Source organism: Saccopteryx bilineata, chromosome 3 (genome assembly GCF_036850765.1).
Source record: "Saccopteryx bilineata isolate mSacBil1 chromosome 3, mSacBil1_pri_phased_curated, whole genome shotgun sequence".
NCBI classification, from domain to species: domain Eukaryota; kingdom Metazoa; phylum Chordata; class Mammalia; order Chiroptera; family Emballonuridae; genus Saccopteryx; species Saccopteryx bilineata.
In genome coordinates, this window is record NC_089492.1 from 316,001,251 (window position 1) to 316,022,303 (window position 21,053).

The window sequence follows — 21,053 nt, forward strand, 5'->3', positions numbered from 1 at the left end:
TGGCATACAGCTCTGTTTCAAAATGCAATGAAAAGAGGGCCCTTCCAAAGTGGGCACCAGAGGGCAGAGACACCTGCCTTTTTATCACTGTGTAATGCCAGTGGCCGAAGCTAGGCAGGTCCATATTGGATTCAGGCAGACTGTAGAAAAACTACGAAGTCGAAAAGGGTTGGGCCATTCCGTTTAATAGAGTCTCACAACGGTGGACAAGCACACAGGCAGGAGAAACTGCCTCTCAGGCAAACAAACAGAAAAATGGTCCCTCACAGTGGCAGGCAGGCAATCTGCACATCTGCAATCGCCCTGAGTGCAAGCACCTGTACCCTTATACAGGCCCCACACACGTGGTGCAGCCACATTCTCATGCACTAATCAGGCAAAGGGCTTGCAGCCAGTACACCAGCAAGCAAGCCTAACACAGCTGCCCCACACACGGTCGTGAATGTCCTCAGGGAGTGTTTAATAAATATCACAGGAAGGAAGGGAGGATGGTGGAGGAACGGATGAGTGGATGAGTAAGAGGCAAAGAAGGAGAAAGGAGTGAGGGGAAAAGAGAGGAAAGAAAAAAAGAAATGAAAGACGGGGGGGGGGGGAATTAGTGGAAATTAGTTCAAGTCTCAGCTCAGCCGCCCAATCCCTGGGAGGTCCGGGTATATCACTTCTCTGTGAGCCCCAATTTCCTCATTTCTAAACTCCTTTCCACTACTGAGTTTAAATCTCAGCTCCGCCGCTAACATAATTAGGTGCTTAACTACCCACCCTGTCCACCCAGGGCAGGCCCGAAGTAAATGTGGTCCCTGGCTTTTTCCTGCCTGGAACTACCAGCCAGATGGGCCTTCCTTCTCTTCTGCAGGTGGCCCCAAGAGGTTAGGCCTCCTGCAGACCACCCCCTGGGAGCCAGGGCCTGTGCCCATGGCAGAGATGGTTTGGGGATGTGATGCATCTCCAGGGGGCACTGGCTGAGCACCATCAATCTCGTTTCAAGTCACAGGCCACTGCAGGCCTCCCACATGAAGCCACAGCAGCCACCCGAGCCATCGCCTCTCAGTGGTCACCTTGCTGCGGCCTGCAGGCAGAAACTGGGATGTGGACACCACCTTAAGCGAAACCAACTTGCAGTCTCTTCAAAGAAATCAAGCCTGCCTCCCTTTCAGGCAGCTGAAAACCAACAAGTCACTAGTGGGTATGCGAGAGGGTGGAGAAGCCAGCGTGGTTCTTGCCTGCGGGAGCTGGGGGAGGGGTAGTAGAAGTGGCAGTGCAGATGGGGGTGGGGGAGCCCACTAGGCCTTCACATTGCGTATTGAGCACCAATATTGTCAAAGTGTCTTATCATTACCTTTGGGCTCCGTGGCTTTTTCTAGCTTGACCTCTCTTCTCCCTGCCTGCAAGTTCCACTGCTTGCTGTAAACCTCTACATGTGTGATCTTCTGGCTGCGTGAATTAAAAATTTCCAAACCAACATTAGCATGGCCTTCCCTCCTTGTTTCCCCTTTGGTCTTTACCATTCTTGTGAATGGTGCCAACCCATCCCTCAGTTACGAAGACTCCAAACCTCAAAGTCATTGCCAACTTCGCTCTCTCTCCCGAACCTGATGGAATATTAGGATTTCCTGACTATTTTACCTCCATACTGACTCTAGCTTTCAACCCTTTCTCTTACCTGCAGAGTCCCATGCAATCATCAAAGCACAGCTTTGACCACATCAGGTCCCCTGTTCAAAACCCTGTAGATATCAGGACAACGTTTTATTCCGTAGCAACATACTCAGTGCCTGCTTTGATCTTGCTCAAAGTGAATCTTTTCCTCTCTCCCTCATCCCTTACTCCACTTTCCAGCCCGGAGATGATATTTCATGGACAAACTGTGATTGGTTGTTGGCTATGTGTCTGGAACATTCTGGGGTCATGAGGGTTATAAGGCTGCCTCTGGGCTCACTGCAAGAGTGCTTCCTATTGGTGAAGGAGGGTGGAGTGTGATACAAGTGTGCCAACCTATTTTTCACCAAACTGGGCCTCTCTCTACAGCCCACCACAATATTCCTTATACTTTTCTTATACTTGCCTATATCTGTGCTTCTCCTCCAGTTCTCTCTGTCTGCATGTTCCAATCCACTGTGGGGAAAACAGCTGTGTTAGGGTTGCTGGCTGGTTTCCCTGCTGCAAGCACTTTGCATTATTGATGCATGAGCATGTGGAAAAAAGCCATGTGTATGTCTCTATGAAAAGCTATGGGCCCTGTCTGATTGGTTCAGTGGTAGAGCATCAGCCTGGCATGCAGAAGTCTGGGGTTCAATTTCCAATGAGGGCACACAGGAGAAGCAAACATCTCCTTCTCCACTCCCTTTCTCTCTCCTCTCTCTCTTTCTTCCCCTCCTGTAGCCATGGCTCAAATGGTTTGAACAAGTTGGCCCAGGCACTGAGGATGGCTCCATGGCCTCCACCTCAGGTGCTAAAATGGCTCAGTTGCCGAGCAAGAGAGCAGCAGCCCCAGATGGGCAGGGCATCTCCCCATAGGGGCTTGCTGGGTGGATCCCAGTCAGGACGCAGGCAGGAGCCTGCTCTGCCTCCCTGACTCTCAGTTTAATAATAATAATAATAATAATTAATAATGATAATAATAATAATAATAATAAAAGGAAAGCTATGGGTGCTTTCCTTCAGGGGCGATTCTCACAGATAGCTCTCCCACCACTGCAAGGTGCAGTTACCTGATTCCCACAGCAGCCGCTGTGAGGGGCGGTTTTCCTGCTCCCTTGCCCTCCACTGCAAAAGTGGTTTTCCTTTGCTTATTCTCTCGCCTGTCTCTATAAGCCTCCAATAAACAGGGAATGGCTAGATGCTTTCCAGTTCCGCAGTTCCTCTACTGTCTGCCTGAATTCCATGTGAACCTACCTGGCCTCGACCACTAGTATTACATCTACCAAGTCCTTCAGGGTCAGCCCGAATACTGTCTTCTTCAAGAGGTATTCCTTTGGTGCAGCTGGGATTGAAGACAGGAGCAGGTGCATGGACAGTTCAGCCAGGGAACAATGGGGTGACAACTGGCAAAGCAGTGGTTGTTGTATTAGAACAGAGGATCCCAAGCACAGGTGTGGGTTGGGTGAATCCAAATCATGGGGTGGGAGCATCTAAATTCAAAGACCTGGGCTCCAGCCTTGGTTTCCTGTGACTAGGCCTGGACAGCTGCATTTGTAATAAGCTCCCTGGTCATTCTCACATACTGTTCAGTAAGCACACCACTGTCTAGAATGCCCAAAAGCAAAATCCTGTCAGCCTGTCGCACAGTTGTGACCTAAAACAGTCCCCAAACTGTCCATGGGAGAGGACCAGTTGTTATTAAAAATGCCTGGCATAATGTGAACTAAAGTTGAAATTGAAAATGTTAGTGGCCATTTTGTAACATTCAAGAAAATAGCACTTTATCTAAATTAACATTGGGGTTTTTTTTATCTTTGAAATGTCATGAACTATGTATTGTTCAGAACTCAAATAAGCATGCTATGGTTCTGGCTGGGTTGCTCAGTGGATAAAGTGCTGCGCCAGTGCACTGAGGTTGCAGGTTCGATCCCCAGTCAGGGCATGTATGAGAAGCAATCAGTGAGTGCACACCTAAGTGGAAAAACTGATTGGAATGGTGAGTCGATGCTTCTCTCTCTCTCATCAAATCAATGAAGAAAAAAAGCATAATAACAGTTTATTTGTTCATGCTCAAAATGAAATGGTGGAGAGAGGAAAATCAGGATGATCATCACACTGTTGCTTTATCCATGTGAAAAGATATACCTTGCCCTGTTTGCAGGCAAATTCATGTTGATAAATATTTTATTTTTTTTTTCTTCACTAAATATACACAATAATCCCTTACCTGGAGGATGAGTCTTTATTCTGCTCTTCAGGAGAGCCACTTTTTAATTGAAGGTGATTGATATAGGAAAATGTTTGGATTACATATATGCTATATATGTGACTGCGGGTATTAAGTAAAAATATAAGATGGTTGGTTTCTGTTGGAAAAACAGCTGTGTTAAGCTTGCTTGCTTGCACTTTGCATGATTAATGTGAGAGCTACGTGTGCAGAGCCACGTGTGCAGAGTCTATGTAAAGCTACGGCTGCTTTGACTCAGGATGAATTGCAGATTGCCTGCTCACCACTGCGAGGGGCCATTTTGCTGTTTGTTCACCTGCTGCCGTGAGAAGTGGTTTTCCCCTGCCTATCTGCTTGTCTGCTGTTATGAGAACTTATTAAACAGGGATAGCCCAAAGCTTTCTGGCTCCATAGTTCCTTTACGATCTCCCCAAATGCAACGGGAACCTGCCTTATAATGGCCACTGGCATTACATCTGGCATAGTGGGCTGGATACATATCAGATTGGTATGGAGTCACTGACACCCTTGAAAGGTAGAATAGAGGAGTGGCTATTCCCTGTGGCTCTCCTGTTGGGGGCCATGGGTTTGTTTTTGGGGTTTTTTTACAGCCCTAAGAGAAGAAGAGCCTCTTGCAGCTCTGTGCAAGAGGCTGCACAAGGTCAAAAGCTCCTGGATGAGCTGAAGACTGAGTGATGACAGCAGCTTACAACAATTTCTAGAGGAGGCTGACTGCTTTTGAGAACTTCAGTGTAAGATGCAGGTTGAACACCAATGGTGCCTGGAACTGGAACAGTCACTTGAGAAGGAAATATGGGTCCAAGAGTTGCAGTTTGCCCTGGAAGCCAAGCATTGGCAGCAACAGTTGTTAGAGAAATAATTACAGGTTCAAGAGCTTGAGCCTCAGGTTAACAGCTGGCAACTGCAAGAGCCAAAGCAGTCGCTGAAGAAAGAGCTGCATTCATGCTGGCAGGGTGGTTCTAAGTTGGTGGTAGCAGGTGTTTCCAATTTCTTCTCTTCTGAGGAGGTTGGGCTGAAACTGCCAACCACAGACTCACAGCCTGCCTGATGGTCACCAGAAGGTAAAAACCCAGTAGCCAAGAGTGCCACAGGGGCAAGCACAATCCCCTCCATAAGTAGTGGAGCACTCTGTGATCTGGCCCTACACCCAGACAGAATTGATACAGTTGGGGGCAAATTCAGGCAGAAACCCACCAAGTCCCTGGAAGCTTGGTTGCTGCAGTTGTGGGACATAAAGGTGGATGGCATCATGCTTTCTGGAACAGAGATGGAGAAATTTGCCACCATTACCACGCACTCCACCTTGAAGCAGCATCTTCAGAACTGCCATGACAACTCAGGAAACCATACCCTATTAGAACGGGTGATGGCTACTGTTTGTACAATCTGGCAGAATGCTAGAGACTTGCCAGGAGCAGTGAGTCAGTGGCGGTTGTATATTGAGCTGCAGCAGGTACTCTGGGAACTAGGTATGAAGAATGCTGCTTTCCACTTGAGGTCCTGTGAGCCAGATGAGGAAGTATTTATGGAAAGGATGAGTAACCTTATTCTCTGTAGCACCCTGTCAGCCCTTTTTGGGTCACTAGTGGCTATCTTGAGCCTATATGTGGGGAAGTTCATCCATGTGGTTACACAGACAGTGGCAGATTTGGGGGAGGTGGAGGCAGCATAAAATCATAAGGCATGTGGGCTGTAACCCATGCTGTGCCCCTCCACCTCCAGACTAACAAGAGAAATGGGCCTGTAAAGGTTACAAAAACACAGATGTGGGTAGATTTTTATTGCATCCAGGGCAAATAAAGAGAAATTGGATGGCAGGTCTAATAGAGTCTTGTTAGAGCTTTGGTGGCAGCTTAAGTCAGAACAGAGGTTTCAACCACTTAAAAAAGAGGGCAAAGCAGGCAGCCCCAGCAGCTGCCAAGAAAATGGCTGACATTCTGGTTGCACAGTTGCAGGATTATATAATGGAGACAGCTGAGGGAAAAGAAGATCCCCAAGACCTATTGTTCCAGTTTGAATAGGGGGAAGGCTGAGGAACTTGTCTAATGGGGATGAGCGGGGGCCAGAGGGCCCATGTGAAATTAGCAATCCATGCCTGACCAGGCAGTGATACAGTGGATAGAGTATTAGACTGGACCACAGAGGACCCAGGTTCAAAACCCCGAGGTCTCTGGCTTGAGTGTGGGTTCATCCAGCTTGAGCGTGGGATCATAGACATGACCCCATGGTCACTAGCTTGAGCCCAAAAGTCACAGGCTTGAAACCCAAAGTCACTGGCTTAAGCCCAAGGTTGCTGGCTTGAGCCCAAGGTCACTGGCTTGAGCAAGAGGTCACTCACTCCACTGTAGATCCCTGGTCAAGGCACATATGAGAAAGCAATCAATGAACAACTAAGGAGACTAAGGAGCTGCAACAAAGAACTGATTTCTCATTTCTCTCCCTTCCTGTCTGTCTGTCCCTATACGTCTCTCTCTCTGTCTCTCTCTATCTCTGTCACACACAAAAAAATTGGCAATCCACTGGTCCCCTTCTAATGTTCAGCAGGTATTGGCCTTAGCTGGCATGAGGTACTTTTGCAATAGCTAAGAGAACTGTCAAGGTGGCACAGGCCTTGAATATGTTTGACCCCGCCAGGCCCTGTGAGCTTGCTGAGGGGTTTGTATGAGGCTTGTGGCAGCAGAAAGAGCACTTATGGAAAGGCACTGAGGTCCATTAATAAAGAGCTAGCTGTATGGCTAGGAGCCTACTATAATGAACCTTTATGTTGGTGATTTGCACAGACAGCTGAGCTGTCTGTCGTGGACTGGTCATTGAGCAGGACAATAGACTCTTGAGCAGAATGTGACACAAATGGGGGGACACTAGCTCCCTTGCTAGATGGAAATGATGCTTGTGCACAGTAATGAGAGACCCTGATGAGGGGGCTAAGCATCTGTGGAGGTCCTCCTATACCACTCAGCTGCCCTCATCCAGTTGCAGAGATGCACCAAGGATGCTTTACAGCTTCAATGGACACAGCCCTGGACTATACAGGCCCTCCCATGGAGCATAGGGTAGTGGGCTAGAGGTGGGCCTCCAGTTTACTACCTGGGCAGAATGGTCAGGAAGATATTGTGAGGACACCTTTATAATTATTGTCATAGCATGTGTCTTTGCTATTTTTGTTGTTGTTTTGCCTTTGTTTTTCTATTCTTTTATTTTATTTTTAGTGAGAGAAGGGGAGGCTGAGAGACAGACTCCCACATGTGCTTCAACCTAGATCCACCCAGCAAGCCCACTAGGGGGCAATGCTCTGCCCACCTAGGGCCATTGCTTCATTGCTCAACAACTGAGCCACTTTTTTTTCTTTTAGTGCCTGAGGCAGAGGCCACCATGCCATCCTCAGTGCCTGAAGCCAACTCACGCTCAAACCAATTGAGCCATGGCTGCAGGAGGGGAAGAAAGAGAGAGAGAGAGAGAAAGAGAGAGAGAAGGGGAGTGGAAGGGGAGGGTGGAGAAGTAGACGGTCATTTCTCTGTGTGCCCTGACTGGGAATCAAACCCAGGACATCAACATGTCATGCCGATGCTCTACAACTGAACCAACCGGCCAGGGCCAGCATTTGCCTTTGTAATTTGGTTGCTGTAGTCTATTTATATGATGTACACTCCTCAACAGGGACCATTGCAGAAGATACTTGTTACACAGATTGTGAGGCAAGCAACCCTAAAAGGGGTGGATTTTTGGGAAAACAGCTTGGTCACTGTGTTTTGCATGATTAGTGCAAAAGCCACATGTGCATAGCCTGTGTAAGGCTACAGGTGCTTTGACTCACGGTGGATTGTGGATTGTCTGCCCACCACTGCAAGGGGCCATTTTGCTGTTAGTTTGCTTGCTTCTGTAAGAACCGGTTTTCCCCTGCCTCTTTGCTTATCTGCCATTGTGAGAATCTATTAAATGGGAATGGCCCAAAGCTTTTGACTCTGCTATTCCTTTACTGTCTGCCCAAATCCAATGGGAACCTGCCTGGCCTAGGACACTACATTATAGTCTCTCATTAATACATTTGGATTAGATGTATAAGAAAAACTATACAATTTATCTTTGAAATGAATATTTTTAATCCATTGCACACTTCTAAAGTTCAATAAAAGTGAATTACTAGAAAAATAAAATAACAAAGCTGTACAGAATATAAGCCCTAAATTTATTAGGAGAGACATCAAAGTACTTCATCAAATTTCTAAAGAAGTTTCCAAACTCTTCCTTTCAATTCCTGCACTCCTTGAGTGCCAGAAGCAGTGTTTGGGTCAGCATTATACTATGTTGGAATAGCCAGTTGGAGGGATGTCCCTACCAGCTGTTGCGGCCACCTCGCTGAAAGGAATTCTTTGCTATAAGTAATTCAACACAGCACATGTGCCTCTCATGTAATGATCACCAAAATACTTGAACTCTTCCTGTATGTGTTCTAGGTTGGTGGGTAGGTAGGTAGGTAAAGATAAGTAAAATGTCATGATCCTCCAAATTTTCTTTTCTCCTTCACAGTAATTGTCTTTTAAATTCCTCTCCTCTCCAATTATATTCAGACTTCCTTTACACTCCTCTGCTACCTTTAACAAAACCCACTTACCAAAATAAGTGGCAATACCCCCAAAAAAAATTGAGAGGTAATGACTGACCTCACAAGAATTTCCCCTGATTCTAGAACACCTTCCCCTTGCCTCCAGACTCAACTGGGCATCTATTGGCTTGTACATCTTGAGCACCTGTACACGGAACCTATGTGGTACACTCCTGGGCAACCTTTATGTGACCCCTGGAGATCTTAAGGCTTCAATACAAATTGAAGTAAGTAAATATGTTTTTAGGGATGTATCAATACAGTCTGATTCCACGTTAAAGAAAGAATTTTGATCATAAAGTTTAAGCCTATGTGATCTCACCTGTCTACACAAACAAAAACATCTAATTTTGAGATAACATCAGAATAATGGTGGCATGAGAGATACTCCTGATCTCTACACTTGAAATTTCAACAAATTTAACAACTATAATGCAGCAAAGGAAACCCAGCTGGGCTCACAAGTGCACCTAAAAGACCCACACACCAAATGGACTAAAGGTAGGATGGGGTGAAAAGGAAGGGCAGAAGATAAAATGCACTCATGGTGGGCTTTGGAGAGAAGAAGAGACAAACCTGGAGTGACTGGGGTTTTTTTCTTTGCTGGACTATGGGGAGGAGAGAAGCTCAGGCTCTCTGAATTTTGTCTGAAGAATACCAAGAGGGAAACTCAGAGTGACTGGATCTCCTTCTGCCAGGGGGAGTAGTGAGACAGAGAAGCAGAGGGGAGATAAACCAAAGGAGCCAGAGCACAAGATCATGGCCAGTGTTCCTGCAGTCTGCATGCAGTCCACACTTGGCAGAGACATGAAAAGCTAAAGTGTGGCCCCAGACTCCCAAACCCTGCCTCCTTTACCTTGCAGTACTGAGAATGGCAGAAACAAACCCCACAGCTAGCTCTCCGAGCCACTCTCTCTTTTGAAGAACAGAGGTGCTCCATGTTTGGTCCCCAGGTCTGTTGAGATGTGGGGAGGAGCACCTAAAAGCCTGAGATCACCATTGTTAGAACCATAAAGCTGGAAAGCTGAAACCATAAAGCCAAAGCTGTAAGGCCAAAGCCCTCACAACACGCCCCACCCAACAAGGCGACTGCAGCCCTGCCTACATCATTGCAACAGCAACATCTCAGTGGAGGACAGCACAGAAACATCATAGAGCTAAAAGTTGTAATGCAGCAACACCTAATAGAAGAAACCTCTCAAAATTGAAATTTATTTTTTCTATTTTTTCTTCATTTTTCTCTTTTGAATTTAATTTTCTTTAATTTTTATATATTTTACTCATATTTTTGTGAGTGTTTTTTATTTTTTGTTTGTTTTCAATCTTTTTTTCTGTAGTTTTCTTGTCATAATTTTTTAAATTTTTATAATTTTTATTGTATTTTTAATTTTAAAATATTTTTTAGTTGTTTTTCAGTTAAGGTTCTTAACAATAACACTCTAAATGCCATCAAGGATGAAGAAATTGAATACCATGGCTACACAAGAGAGAGACATAGTTCAAAAAGAAAATAAAAAATCTCCAGAAAAAAAATCTCAATCATATGCAAACTTTGGAGTTAAATGATAGAGAATTCAAAATTGAAGTTCTGAAAATACTCAATGAGATGCAAGAACACACCCATCAGCAACTTAATGAGCTCAAAAAACAAATTAGTGAACAAAATAAATACCTCACCAAGGAGATTGAAACTTATAAAACAGACTTATGAAAACTCAATAAATGAAGACTGAGGTAGCAAATTTAGCTAATAGAACAAACCTGATAAAAGAATTAGTAACATCAAAGACAGGCAACTAGAGATACTATGGAGAGAAGAAGAGAGAGACTCGTGAATTTAAAAAAAAAAAATGAGAAAGCTATACAAGAATTGTCCGACTCCATCAGAAAGAGCAATAGAAGATTAAAAGGTATGTCAGAAAAAGAAGAGAGGGTGAAGAGAATGGAGAGCCTATTCAAAGAAATTATTGATGAAAATTTCTCAAGCCTATGGGAAGAGGTAGAGCCTGGAATTCAAGAAGCGAACAGAATACTGAGTTACCACAACCCAAACAGACCTACTCCAAGGCACACTGTAATAAAATTGTTAAAAATCAGTGACAAAAAAAAAATCCTTAAGACAGTTGGGGAAAAGAAGACCATAACATATAAAGGATGGCCCATTAGGTTATCATCAGATTTCTCAGCAGAAACTCTATAAGCCAGAAGAGAGTGAACCCAAACACTCTGGACCAAATGGACATAATAGACATTATAGGGCATTTTATCCAAAAACATCAACTATATATTCTTCTCCAGTGTGCATGGAACATTCTCAAGCATAGGCCACAAAACTAACATCAACAAATTTAGGAACATTGAAATTATACCAAGCATATTTCCCCTCTTACTTTTTGTCTTTCTCTCTACCCTCTCTCTAAAAATCAATGAATAAAATCCAAAAAGTCCAATGTCATTTTTTAAAGAAACAAAATAAAAATTACCAGGTCTATATGGAACCATAAAAAACCTCAAATAGCCAAAGCAATCCTGAGAAAAAAGAATGAAGCCAGAGGTATCACACTACCTGACTTCAAATTATACTACAGAGAGCCACAATAATCAAAACAGCATGGTGTTGGCAGAAAAACAGACATACAGACCAGTGGAACAGAATCAAGAGCCCAGAAGTAAAACCACATATATATGGATAAATCATCTTTGACAAAGGAGCCAAAACTACACAATGGAGAAAAGAAATCCTTTTTATAAATGGTGCTGGAAAAATTAGAAAGCCACATGCAAAAGAATGAAACTTGACTAAGTTTGTCTTCTTGCACAAAAATTAATTCAAAATGGGTCAAAGACCTAAATATAAGATCTGAAACAATAAATTATATTGAGGAAAACATAAGTACTAAATTCATGGGAACTTGATCATAGAGAACATTTTATTAATTTGACCCCAAAGGCAAAAGAAGTAAAAGCTAAAATAAATGAATGGATTATGCCAAACTAAAAAGCTTTTGTATAGCAAAAGAAACTGACAATGAAATGAAAAGGCAGCCAACCAAATGGGAGATGATATTTATAAACAGCATCTCTGATAAGGGATTGATATCCAAAATATATAAAGAATTCACAAAGCTCAGCAATAAACAAGCAAATAATCCAATTAAAAAATGGGGCTAAAACATAGACATTACTCCCAAGAGTACATAAAAATGGCCAACTATAGATAAAAAGATGCTCATCTTCTCTAGCTATTAGCTAAATTTAAATAAAAACTCCAATGAGATACCACCTCACACCTGTGAGATTGACTGTTATCATCAAGATAGGTAATAACAAGTGTTGGAGAGGCTGTGGAGAAAAAGGAACCCTCATTCACTACTGGTGGGAATGTAAACTGGTACAGCCATTATGGAAGGCATTTGGGTGGTACACCAAAAAGTAAGAATTACCATATAACTCAGCAATCCCTCTACTGAATATCTACTCAGAAAAATTGAAAATGTTGGTACATAAAGACACATGCATGCTCATGTTTATTGCAGCATTACTTGTGGTGGCCAAGACATGGAAACAACCAACATGTTCTTTAATAGAGGACTGGATAAAGAAGATGTAGTACATATATACAATGAAATACTAAGCTATAAGAAATGATGACATAGTGACATTTCTGACAACATGGATGGACCTTGAAAACATTATACTGAGTGAAATAAATAAATTAAAAAAAAACTAAGAACTGTATAATTTCACAGATAGGCAGGATATAAAACTGAGATTCATGGATATAGATAAAAGTGAAGTGGGTACTAGGGGGAGGGTGGAGGAGGTAAGGTGTAATGGGGACAAGTATATGATGACACAAAATGATTTGACTTTGGGTGATGGGCATACAACACAATCAACAGTTCAAATGCTATGGAGATGTTTACCTAGAACCTATGTACTTACATTGATCAATGTCACCCCAATAAATTTAATTTCTAAATAACAAAAAAGAAAACACAGAATAAAATTTGTCTGAAACATGTTTTACTTTGACATCACCTACATATAATTAGCTGATCTTGTCATGATTACAGTGTCAAACTTTACCATATTTTTAAATCTTCCAATTTCTTAATCTTGCTACAATCCTTCAAATAAATGTTTCCAATTTTCTTGCCTGCCTTACATTTGGCGTCCACAGCAGGAGATGACCTGACTGCCCAGGTCCTCCTGGGGCCCCAGGTTGCTTCAGAGTGGCTTTTACCCAGAATCTGAGAAGATGTGCAGGCCTGAATGGGGGCATTTCCCAGCAGCCAAACCATCCACAGGGTCCTCATTGCACATCCATTTTCACTGCTCCTTCAACAAAAAAGATCACAGAAATTTTAAAAGATGTTCTGTCATAAAACTCAACAACTCTAATAAACAAACAGGCCCCTTTCATGTCAGCCACCTGCAGGCCTACACTGAATGACCTTTTTTCAGCCACTCTATGACCTAGGATTCCGTAAACAAACATCAGTGTCCTCATTTTCTGTTTTCTTTGTTGTTTTACAAACTCCACGTGCCTGTCCTTAGAGAGTCCACAACAACCAGACCTGGGAAATGGGAAATAAATCTCTCCTCTGGTTCTTTTTCTTTTCCTTCTTTGTGTGGCCTCTGGGGTATTTGCGGAGCCCTTGGAGAACTGGCGAGAAGTGGGCTGTGTGTAAGCAGAGCTGGCATAGAGCAGGGTTGTGGAAGGATGGGTCTGCTCAGAGTCAGGATGAGAAATTGTAAAGCCTGGATGGTTTGGGTTGTTAGGCATTATATGGGCTCAAAAGGATCTAAGGGCACCATGCAGGAGGGCTCTTTTAGGGGTTTCAGGAAGGGTCTGAGGAATATAAATGAGCAGCTGGCCTACCTGTTGAGGGAGGAGCTGCTGGAGCTGGTGTGGTGAAGTGGACGTGTTACTCTCCCAGACTTGGATGGGTTAGGGAAAGACAAGGGCTTAAAGACTCAGATTAGTGCCCTGGCATTGGGACAAAAGGGAGCACCACATGTACAGGCTGGCTGGGTATGCGGGATAGGGGGCATGGGACAGGGCACAAGAGGCAAAAGGAGACAGAATTCAGATCTGTAGTTTCCAGGGTTTAGGGAGTGGGGGAATGGGATGCAACCTTGCAGTGGGTACAAAGTTTTTTAAAATAAATATGTATTTTCCAATGGCTTTAGGCGACCCCTGTGTTTTGGTCGTTCGACCCCTGCCGGGGTCGCGACCCACAGGTTGAGAACCACTGCTTTCTAGAGTATTCATGCTGTATGCATTTTTGGAACAAAACTAAGTTAAGCATGAAGGTGGTTGAGTGATATTGAACAGGAATCCCTCTATGAGACTTCCCCCTTCATTACCTCTAAGATACAGGCATGACTAGAGTTGTTCAGGTAGGCAATTAACTGGGCCGGTCCTAATAAAATTTAGGGACATATAAAAACACAACAAAGAAACCAATTAAGAAGCAAGTAATAATAGCATAAACAGTAATCTGAGACATGAGTCAGGGTCACAGGACTCCTACTTCCTCCTAAAAAGCTGTGGATAATATTATTACAAACATGCTGGGTTACTCTACAGGTGTAAGACCCCACCAGAGGGAAGCTGTGGACAGCAAAGCATGAGATATTGTGATTAGCAGATTCAAATGTATCTTTTAGTTTCTCTGTAATCAGAAGTCAAATGTCAATTCACTTAGATTTTAAGGTTAATACAACAATGTGTCAGCCTTTTATCTTGTTTGGTAATGACTTAGGTACTCAATGACTTGAATTCAATAATTTGATATACTAGAACTTAGCTTTTCAGGAAGATAGAGGTGAGTATAGGGAGGACAAATGGTGATAGATGAAGGCTTGAATTGGGGGGTGAACACACAATATGGTGTAACAGGATGTGTTGTGGAATTGGGCACCTCAAACCTGTATAATTATGTTATCCAGTGTCACCCAAATAAATTTAATTTTTAAAAAAGCACCTCAGTTCAAGAGTCATGGCTCTGCTGTAAGGGAAGCAGAGTTGCTGCCTACATGTGTCAAGATTTTGATTTTGACAGCAAAGGGAAGCAGGTCACTAGCCAAATGGAAGCTTTCCTGCTGCAGTCAGAGTAACAAGTCACTTAGAAGCAGGGAGCCATCAGGGATACAGGGTTGAGTAATGAGATCTGAGCTACATTGCCTCCCCCACACTACTAAATGCTTGCTAGAAGGCAGGCTGTGGACGGGGCACGAGAAAGCGGCCATGGGCCGGGTGTGCAAAAGTGGTCCTGCCTGCAGTCCCACCCATGAGGGCAAGTCAGAAACCGAGGAACCAGCCAAGGCTTGTGGGCCCAGCACACAAGCCAGTCCTGCCCATAGGGGCAAGGTGGAGGCCAGGAAACTTGCCGAGGCTTGTGGACTCAGCACGTGAGTGCAGTCCTGCCCACGGGGGTGAGGCAGAGGCTGCAGTGACCACAGCAGTGGGCCAGCGCTGGCAATGCCCATGCCTGAATGCCCAAGGCAGCAGCAGTGGTGGTGGGCCTGCAGACAAACTACTCCTTGGGAACACAGAGGCCACACCCATTGGACTCCTGTGGCCACACCCTTCTGAGGGCTAAAAAATAAGAATATAAAATAATAAAATAAAATAAAGAAGAAGGCTGGATAGAACAACACCTGAGGCTAAGGGGCAAGCCACATGCAATACCTTACCTAACCCCTGATTTACAGTACTGAGCCCAACAAGTAGCCACCAAGAAGAGGCAGCAGTAAGTAGATCTCAGGGGATCCTGAACATTTAAACAAACATCCTCCAGGCCAAAAGTAGATAAAAGCCAGCCTAAGTTGATATTAACAATGGCACCCAGGCTCAGCAGAGGCAGGCCAGGATCTGGATCGCCTGTTGCTCCAAAAAGGTAGATAAAGGCTAGTCATAGGCAATGATCCCCACTGGTCTGTGCCAGGCTCTGGCCAAGAAGGTCCAAGGAGGGCACATCCAGAAGTCAGATATGAAGAGCATCAGTTCAGGACCTAACAACCCTTGTTAGAGTAATATCTTAAGGAAGGGCTCCCCATACCTCACCCAGTTAAGGTATAAAGACATCAAAACAAATAGCAAAAAGAACAGTGACCAAATAGCCCACAGTAGTTTATAAAGAACAGCTGATACCAACCAAAGAAGTTCTAGAAACAATACAACTGGAAACTGGAGGCAGACAATACCAACCCTAGACTCAGTGAGCTACACAAACAACTCGTCCAAAGGAGGAGCCTATACACAGACAAAATGGGAGGGCAAAGAAATGCAACCTAAATGAATCAACAAGAGAAATGCCCAGAAAAAGATCTGAATGAGATGAAAATAACCAAATTACCAGATGCAGAGTTTAAAATAATGATTGTTAGGATGCTCAAAGATCTTAGAGCAACAATGGATGAACATAATGAGCACCTAAATAAAAAGATAGCAAGCATCAAAAAGGACATTGAAATTATAAAAAAGAACCAGTCTGAAATGCCAAATACAATATCAGAAATGAAGACTACACTAGAAAAAATTAAAAGCAGGATGGATGAAGCTAAAGATCGAATTAGTGATTTAGAAGACAAGATAAATGAAAGCACAGAAGCAGAGCAGCAAAAAGAAAAGAGGCTCAAAAAATCTGAGGAAACTCTAAGAGAGCTCTTTGAAAACATGAAGAGAAACAACATCCGCATCATAGGGGTTCCTGAAGGAGAAGAGAAAGAACAAGGGATAGAGAATCTGATTGAAGAAATCATAGCTGAAAACTTCCCTAAATTGATGAAGGAAAAATTCACACAAGTTCAAGAAGCACAGAGTCCCATTAAGGATGGACCCAAAGAGGCCTACATCAAAACACATCATAATTAAAATACAAAAATTAAGACATAAAGAAAGAGGGGGCAAGATGGCAATGGAGTAGGCGAATGTACCAATTTCCACCTCCCAGAAGCAAAGTGGATTACAACTTAATTTTAAGAACCATCATCTAGAAAAACCAACTTTGGACTAAACTAAGAGGACTCTTTAACCAAGTAACACTGAAGAAGCCACACTAAGACTGGTAGGAAAAGAGGAAATGTGGAGAAGGGCTGCCCAGCTCCTGGGAGCAACAGCAGCACTGAGAGACTTGTGTGGCGGGAAGTGAGTTTAGCAGAGAGGGGAAGGTCCTGGGCCCCAGGAACAAAGCCCTGGCCTGTAGCCCCAGAGCCTAGAAGAAGCATATGGACAGTATTTAGCTGCAAAACAAGTCAGGATACTGGTTTTGAGAAAGAGACAGATTTCTTAGACCAAGGATTCTTCATAAAGGGAACATGCAGAAAACCTCTTTCTCGACCACTCACCCGGAGCTCCACAGGATGGGAAGAGATGAGAGGACCGAAGTAGCAGGAAGAGAGTGTAATCTAGGAGGCACAGGGAGAAACACTTTGAGGGACAGCCACCTTAACCCCTGGGCTGTGTCACCCTCCCCCCAAATCTAAAGTGAATATTTCCCCTGGAACCAGCAATAACAGCAAAGGAAAGCATGACACCAGCCAAACAAGTTCTCCCGCAGCACTCAGAACAGAGTTGCTTAGAAGGAGGAAGCCTTCAGGAATACAGTATTGAGTGCTTAGATCTGAGCTGCAGCACCTCCACCCACACTGCTGAGGGCTCGATGGAAGGCGAGCAGCAGCGGGATGTGGAAGCTGGGCCAGCCACGACTGAAGCCCAGTGTGAGCTCAGTCTCACCCGGTGGGGGCGGAGGTGATGCATGAAAGTAGTCCAGCCGAGCTGCAGGGCCAGGTAAGCAAGAGCAGTCCTGCCTGCAATCCCACCCTCAGGGCAAAGGCAAAAGCCTGGGAACTGCAGAGACCCACAGCTGAGTGTGGGCACACAACCCACCAGGCCCTCAAACCTGAGGCTTGCAGCCTGACGCACAAGCACAGCTCTTCCCGTGGGGGTGGGGAAAAAGCTGGGGAACAGGTGGGGACCTGCAGTTGAGCATAGGTGCACAGCCCTGCCCACAGTGCCAAGGCTTGAAGCCCTGGGTGCAGCACACAGCCCCACCTGTGAAGGCGGAGTGAAAGCCAAGGCCAGCCAAGGCTTGTAGACCTGGGCACATGAACAGAGCCCCTCCCATGGAGGAGAGGAAGAAACCGCAGTAACAGCCTCAATGGGCCAGCACCAGCAATGCCCATATTTGAACACCCAAGGCTGCGGCAAAGGGGGTGGTGGGTCTACAGACAGACAACATCTAGGGAACAGAGGCCACACCCATTGGACTCCAGAGGCCACACAATTCTTATACACAGACAAAATGGAAGGCAGAGAAATGCAACCAAAATGAATCAAAAGAAATCCCCAGTAAAGGACTTGAATGAGTCAGATATAACCAAATTACCAGATGCAGAGTTTAAAATAATGATTGTTAGGATGCTAAAAGATCTTAAAACAACAATAGATGGACATAACAAACACCTAAATAAAAAGATAGCAAGTATAAAAAAGGATATTGAAATAATAAAAAGAATCAGTCAGAAATGACAAATACAATATCAGAAATGAAGACAACAATGGAAGGAATAAAAAACATGATGGATGAAGCTGAAGATCAAATCAGTGAGTTAGAGGACAAGATAAACAAAGGCATGGAAGCAGAGCAGCAAAAAGAAAAGAGACTCAAAAAGTCTGAGGAAACTTTAAGAGAGCTCTGTGACAACATGAACAGAAATAACATCCTCATCATAGGGGTTCCTGAAGAAAAAGAGAAAGAACAAGAAATAGAGACTTTGTTCAGTCAAAGCTGAAAATATTAAATATAAATAATATTTATATTATTTATTTATAATATAAATAAAATATATATTATATTTGTTCAGCAAATATAATATATATTATATATATTATATAATATATAATATTTATATATTAATAATAATAATATTATTATTATTAATAATAAATAATAATTTATTTATTATTCCCTAAATAAATGCAGGAAAAAAATTTACACAAGTTCAAGAAGCAGAGAGAATTCCATCAAAGAGAAACTCAAAGAAATCTACACCAAGACACATAATAATTAAAATACTAAAGCTAAGAGATAAAGAGAAAATATTAAAAGCTGCTAGAGAAAAACAGGCTATTACTTACAAAGAAGCCCCCATAATCATGACATCCAACTTCTCAACAGAAACACTTGAGGCCAGAAGGGAATCGCAAGAAATATTTAAAGTAATGCAGAACAAGAACTTACAATCAAGACTTTTTTATCCAGCAAGGCTATTGTTTAAAATTGAAGGAGAAATAAAATGCTGCCCAGACAAAAAAAAAAAAAAAAAAAAAAAAAAACCAAACCAGTGCTGCAAGAAATGTTAAGGGGCCTGTTGTAAACAGATCAAAGGAGGAAAAGAATATAGCAAAAGAGGAATAAAGCTTTAAAGAATAAAATGGCAATAAACAACTACATATCAATAATAACCTTAAATGTAAATGGATTAAATAATCCAATCAAAAGACATAGGGTAGCTGCATGAATAAGAAAACAGGACCCACACATCTGCTGTCTACAAGAGACACACTTTAAAACAAAACATGCACATACACTGAAGGTAAAAGGATGAAAAAAATATTTCATGAAAATGGAAATAAGCTGGGGTAGCAATATTTATATCAGAGAAAATGGACTTTAAAACAAAGGTTATAATAAAACATAAAGAAGGTCACTACATAATGATAAAGGGAGCAACCCAACATGAAGATATAACTATTATAAATATCTACACACCTAATATAGGAACACTTAAATATATAAAGCAGATTTTGATGGACATAAAAAGTGAGATCAGCAGCAGCACAATAATAGTATGAGATTTCGATACCCAACTAACATCACTGGATAGATCCTCAAGAAAGAAAATTAACAAAGAAACAGCAGGCTTAAAGGACACACTAGATCAACTGGATTTAATAGATATCTTCAGAACCTTGTACCCCAAAACAGCAGAAGATGCATTCTTTTCAAGTGCTCATGGTACATTTTCTAGGATAGATCACATGTTAGGGAACAAGAGCGGTCTCAACAAATTTAAGAAGATTGAAATGATATCAAGCATCCTCTTGGGTCACAATGTCATGAAACTAGAAATCAACTACAATAAAAAAACTGAAAAACACTCAAACTCTTGGAAACTAAATAGCATGTTATTAAATAACAAATGGGTTAACAATAAAACCAAGGAAGAAATCAAAATTTTTCTTGAAACAAATGAAAATGAACATACAGCAACTTAAAATTTATGGGACACAGCAAAAGCAGTCCTGAGAGGGAAGTTCATAGCATTACAGACATATCATAGGAAGCTAGAAAAAGCTCGAATAAACAATTTAACCCTGCATCAAAAAGAACTAGAAAAAGAACAAGTAAAGGCAAGAGGAAGTAGAAGGAAGGAAATAATAAAGATCAGAGCGGAAATAAACAACATAGAGGCTGAAAAAACAATACAGAGGATAAATGAAACCAAGAGCTGGTTCTTTGAAAAGGTAAACAAGATCGATGAACCTTTAACCAGACTAGCCAAGAGAGAGGACTCAAATAAATAAAATTAGAAATGAGAAAGGAGAAGGAACAACTGACACAGCTGAAATACAAAAGATTGTATGAAAATGCTATGAAGAACTGTATGCCATAAAATTAGACAACCTAGGCAAAATGGACAAATTTCTCAAAACATATAATCTTTCAAAAATTAATATAGAAAAATCAGAAAACCTAAACAGACCAATTTAATCAAATGAGATTAAAATAGTTATCAAACAACTCCCAACAAAGAAAACTCCTGGGCCAGATAGCTTTACAGGCAAATTTTACCAAATATTCAAAGAAGAAGTAACTCCATCCTTCTCAAGCATTTTCAAAAAATTCAAGAGGAGGGATGATTTCCAAACTTCTTTTATGAGGCAAGCATAATTCTGATTCCAAAACCAGGCAAAGACACTACAAAGAAAGAAAACTATAGACCTATATCCCTGATGAACTTAGATGCTAAAATTCTCAACAAAATATTAGCAAACCAGAGCTAGCAATACATGAAAAAAAATCATACATCATAATCAGGTGCGATTTACTCTGGAGAGAAGCATTCGATAAAATCCAGCACCCATTTATGTTCAGAACTCTCAGTAAAGTGGGAATACAAGGATCTTATCTCAACATGATAAAGGCCATCTATGACAAACCCACTGCCCACATCATAATAAATGGGCAAAAATATAAAAGAAATCCCCTTAAGATCAGGAGCAAGGCAGGTGTGCCCCCTCTCACCACTCTTATTCAACATAGTTCTGAAAGTCCTAGCCACAGCAATCAGACAAGAAGAAAAGATAAAAGGCATCCAAATTGGAAAAGAAGAAGTAAAATTATCATTATTTGCTGATGATATAATACTGTCCATAGAAAACCCTAAAGTCTAGGTCAAAAAACTACTGGACCTGATAAATGAATTCAGCAAGGTGGCAGGATACAAAATCAATATTCAGAAATTAGTGGCATTTTTATACACCAACAA

General features: G+C 42.4%; 1 protein-coding gene across 1 annotated transcript in view; it reads left to right on the forward strand.

Moving 5' to 3' along the window:
• Positions 1 to 14,745: 14,745 nt before the first annotated feature.
• The window catches only part of LOC136330208 (carcinoembryonic antigen-related cell adhesion molecule 1-like), a 112,253-nt gene continuing 105,945 nt past the window's right edge, over positions 14,746 to 21,053 (forward strand). Inside the window, exons 1-2 of the mRNA XM_066266700.1 lie at positions 14,746 to 14,909; positions 17,134 to 17,238. Coding sequence (XP_066122797.1) covers positions 14,746 to 14,909; positions 17,134 to 17,238 — 269 coding nt within the window. The remainder of the gene's footprint in view (positions 14,910 to 17,133; positions 17,239 to 21,053) is intronic.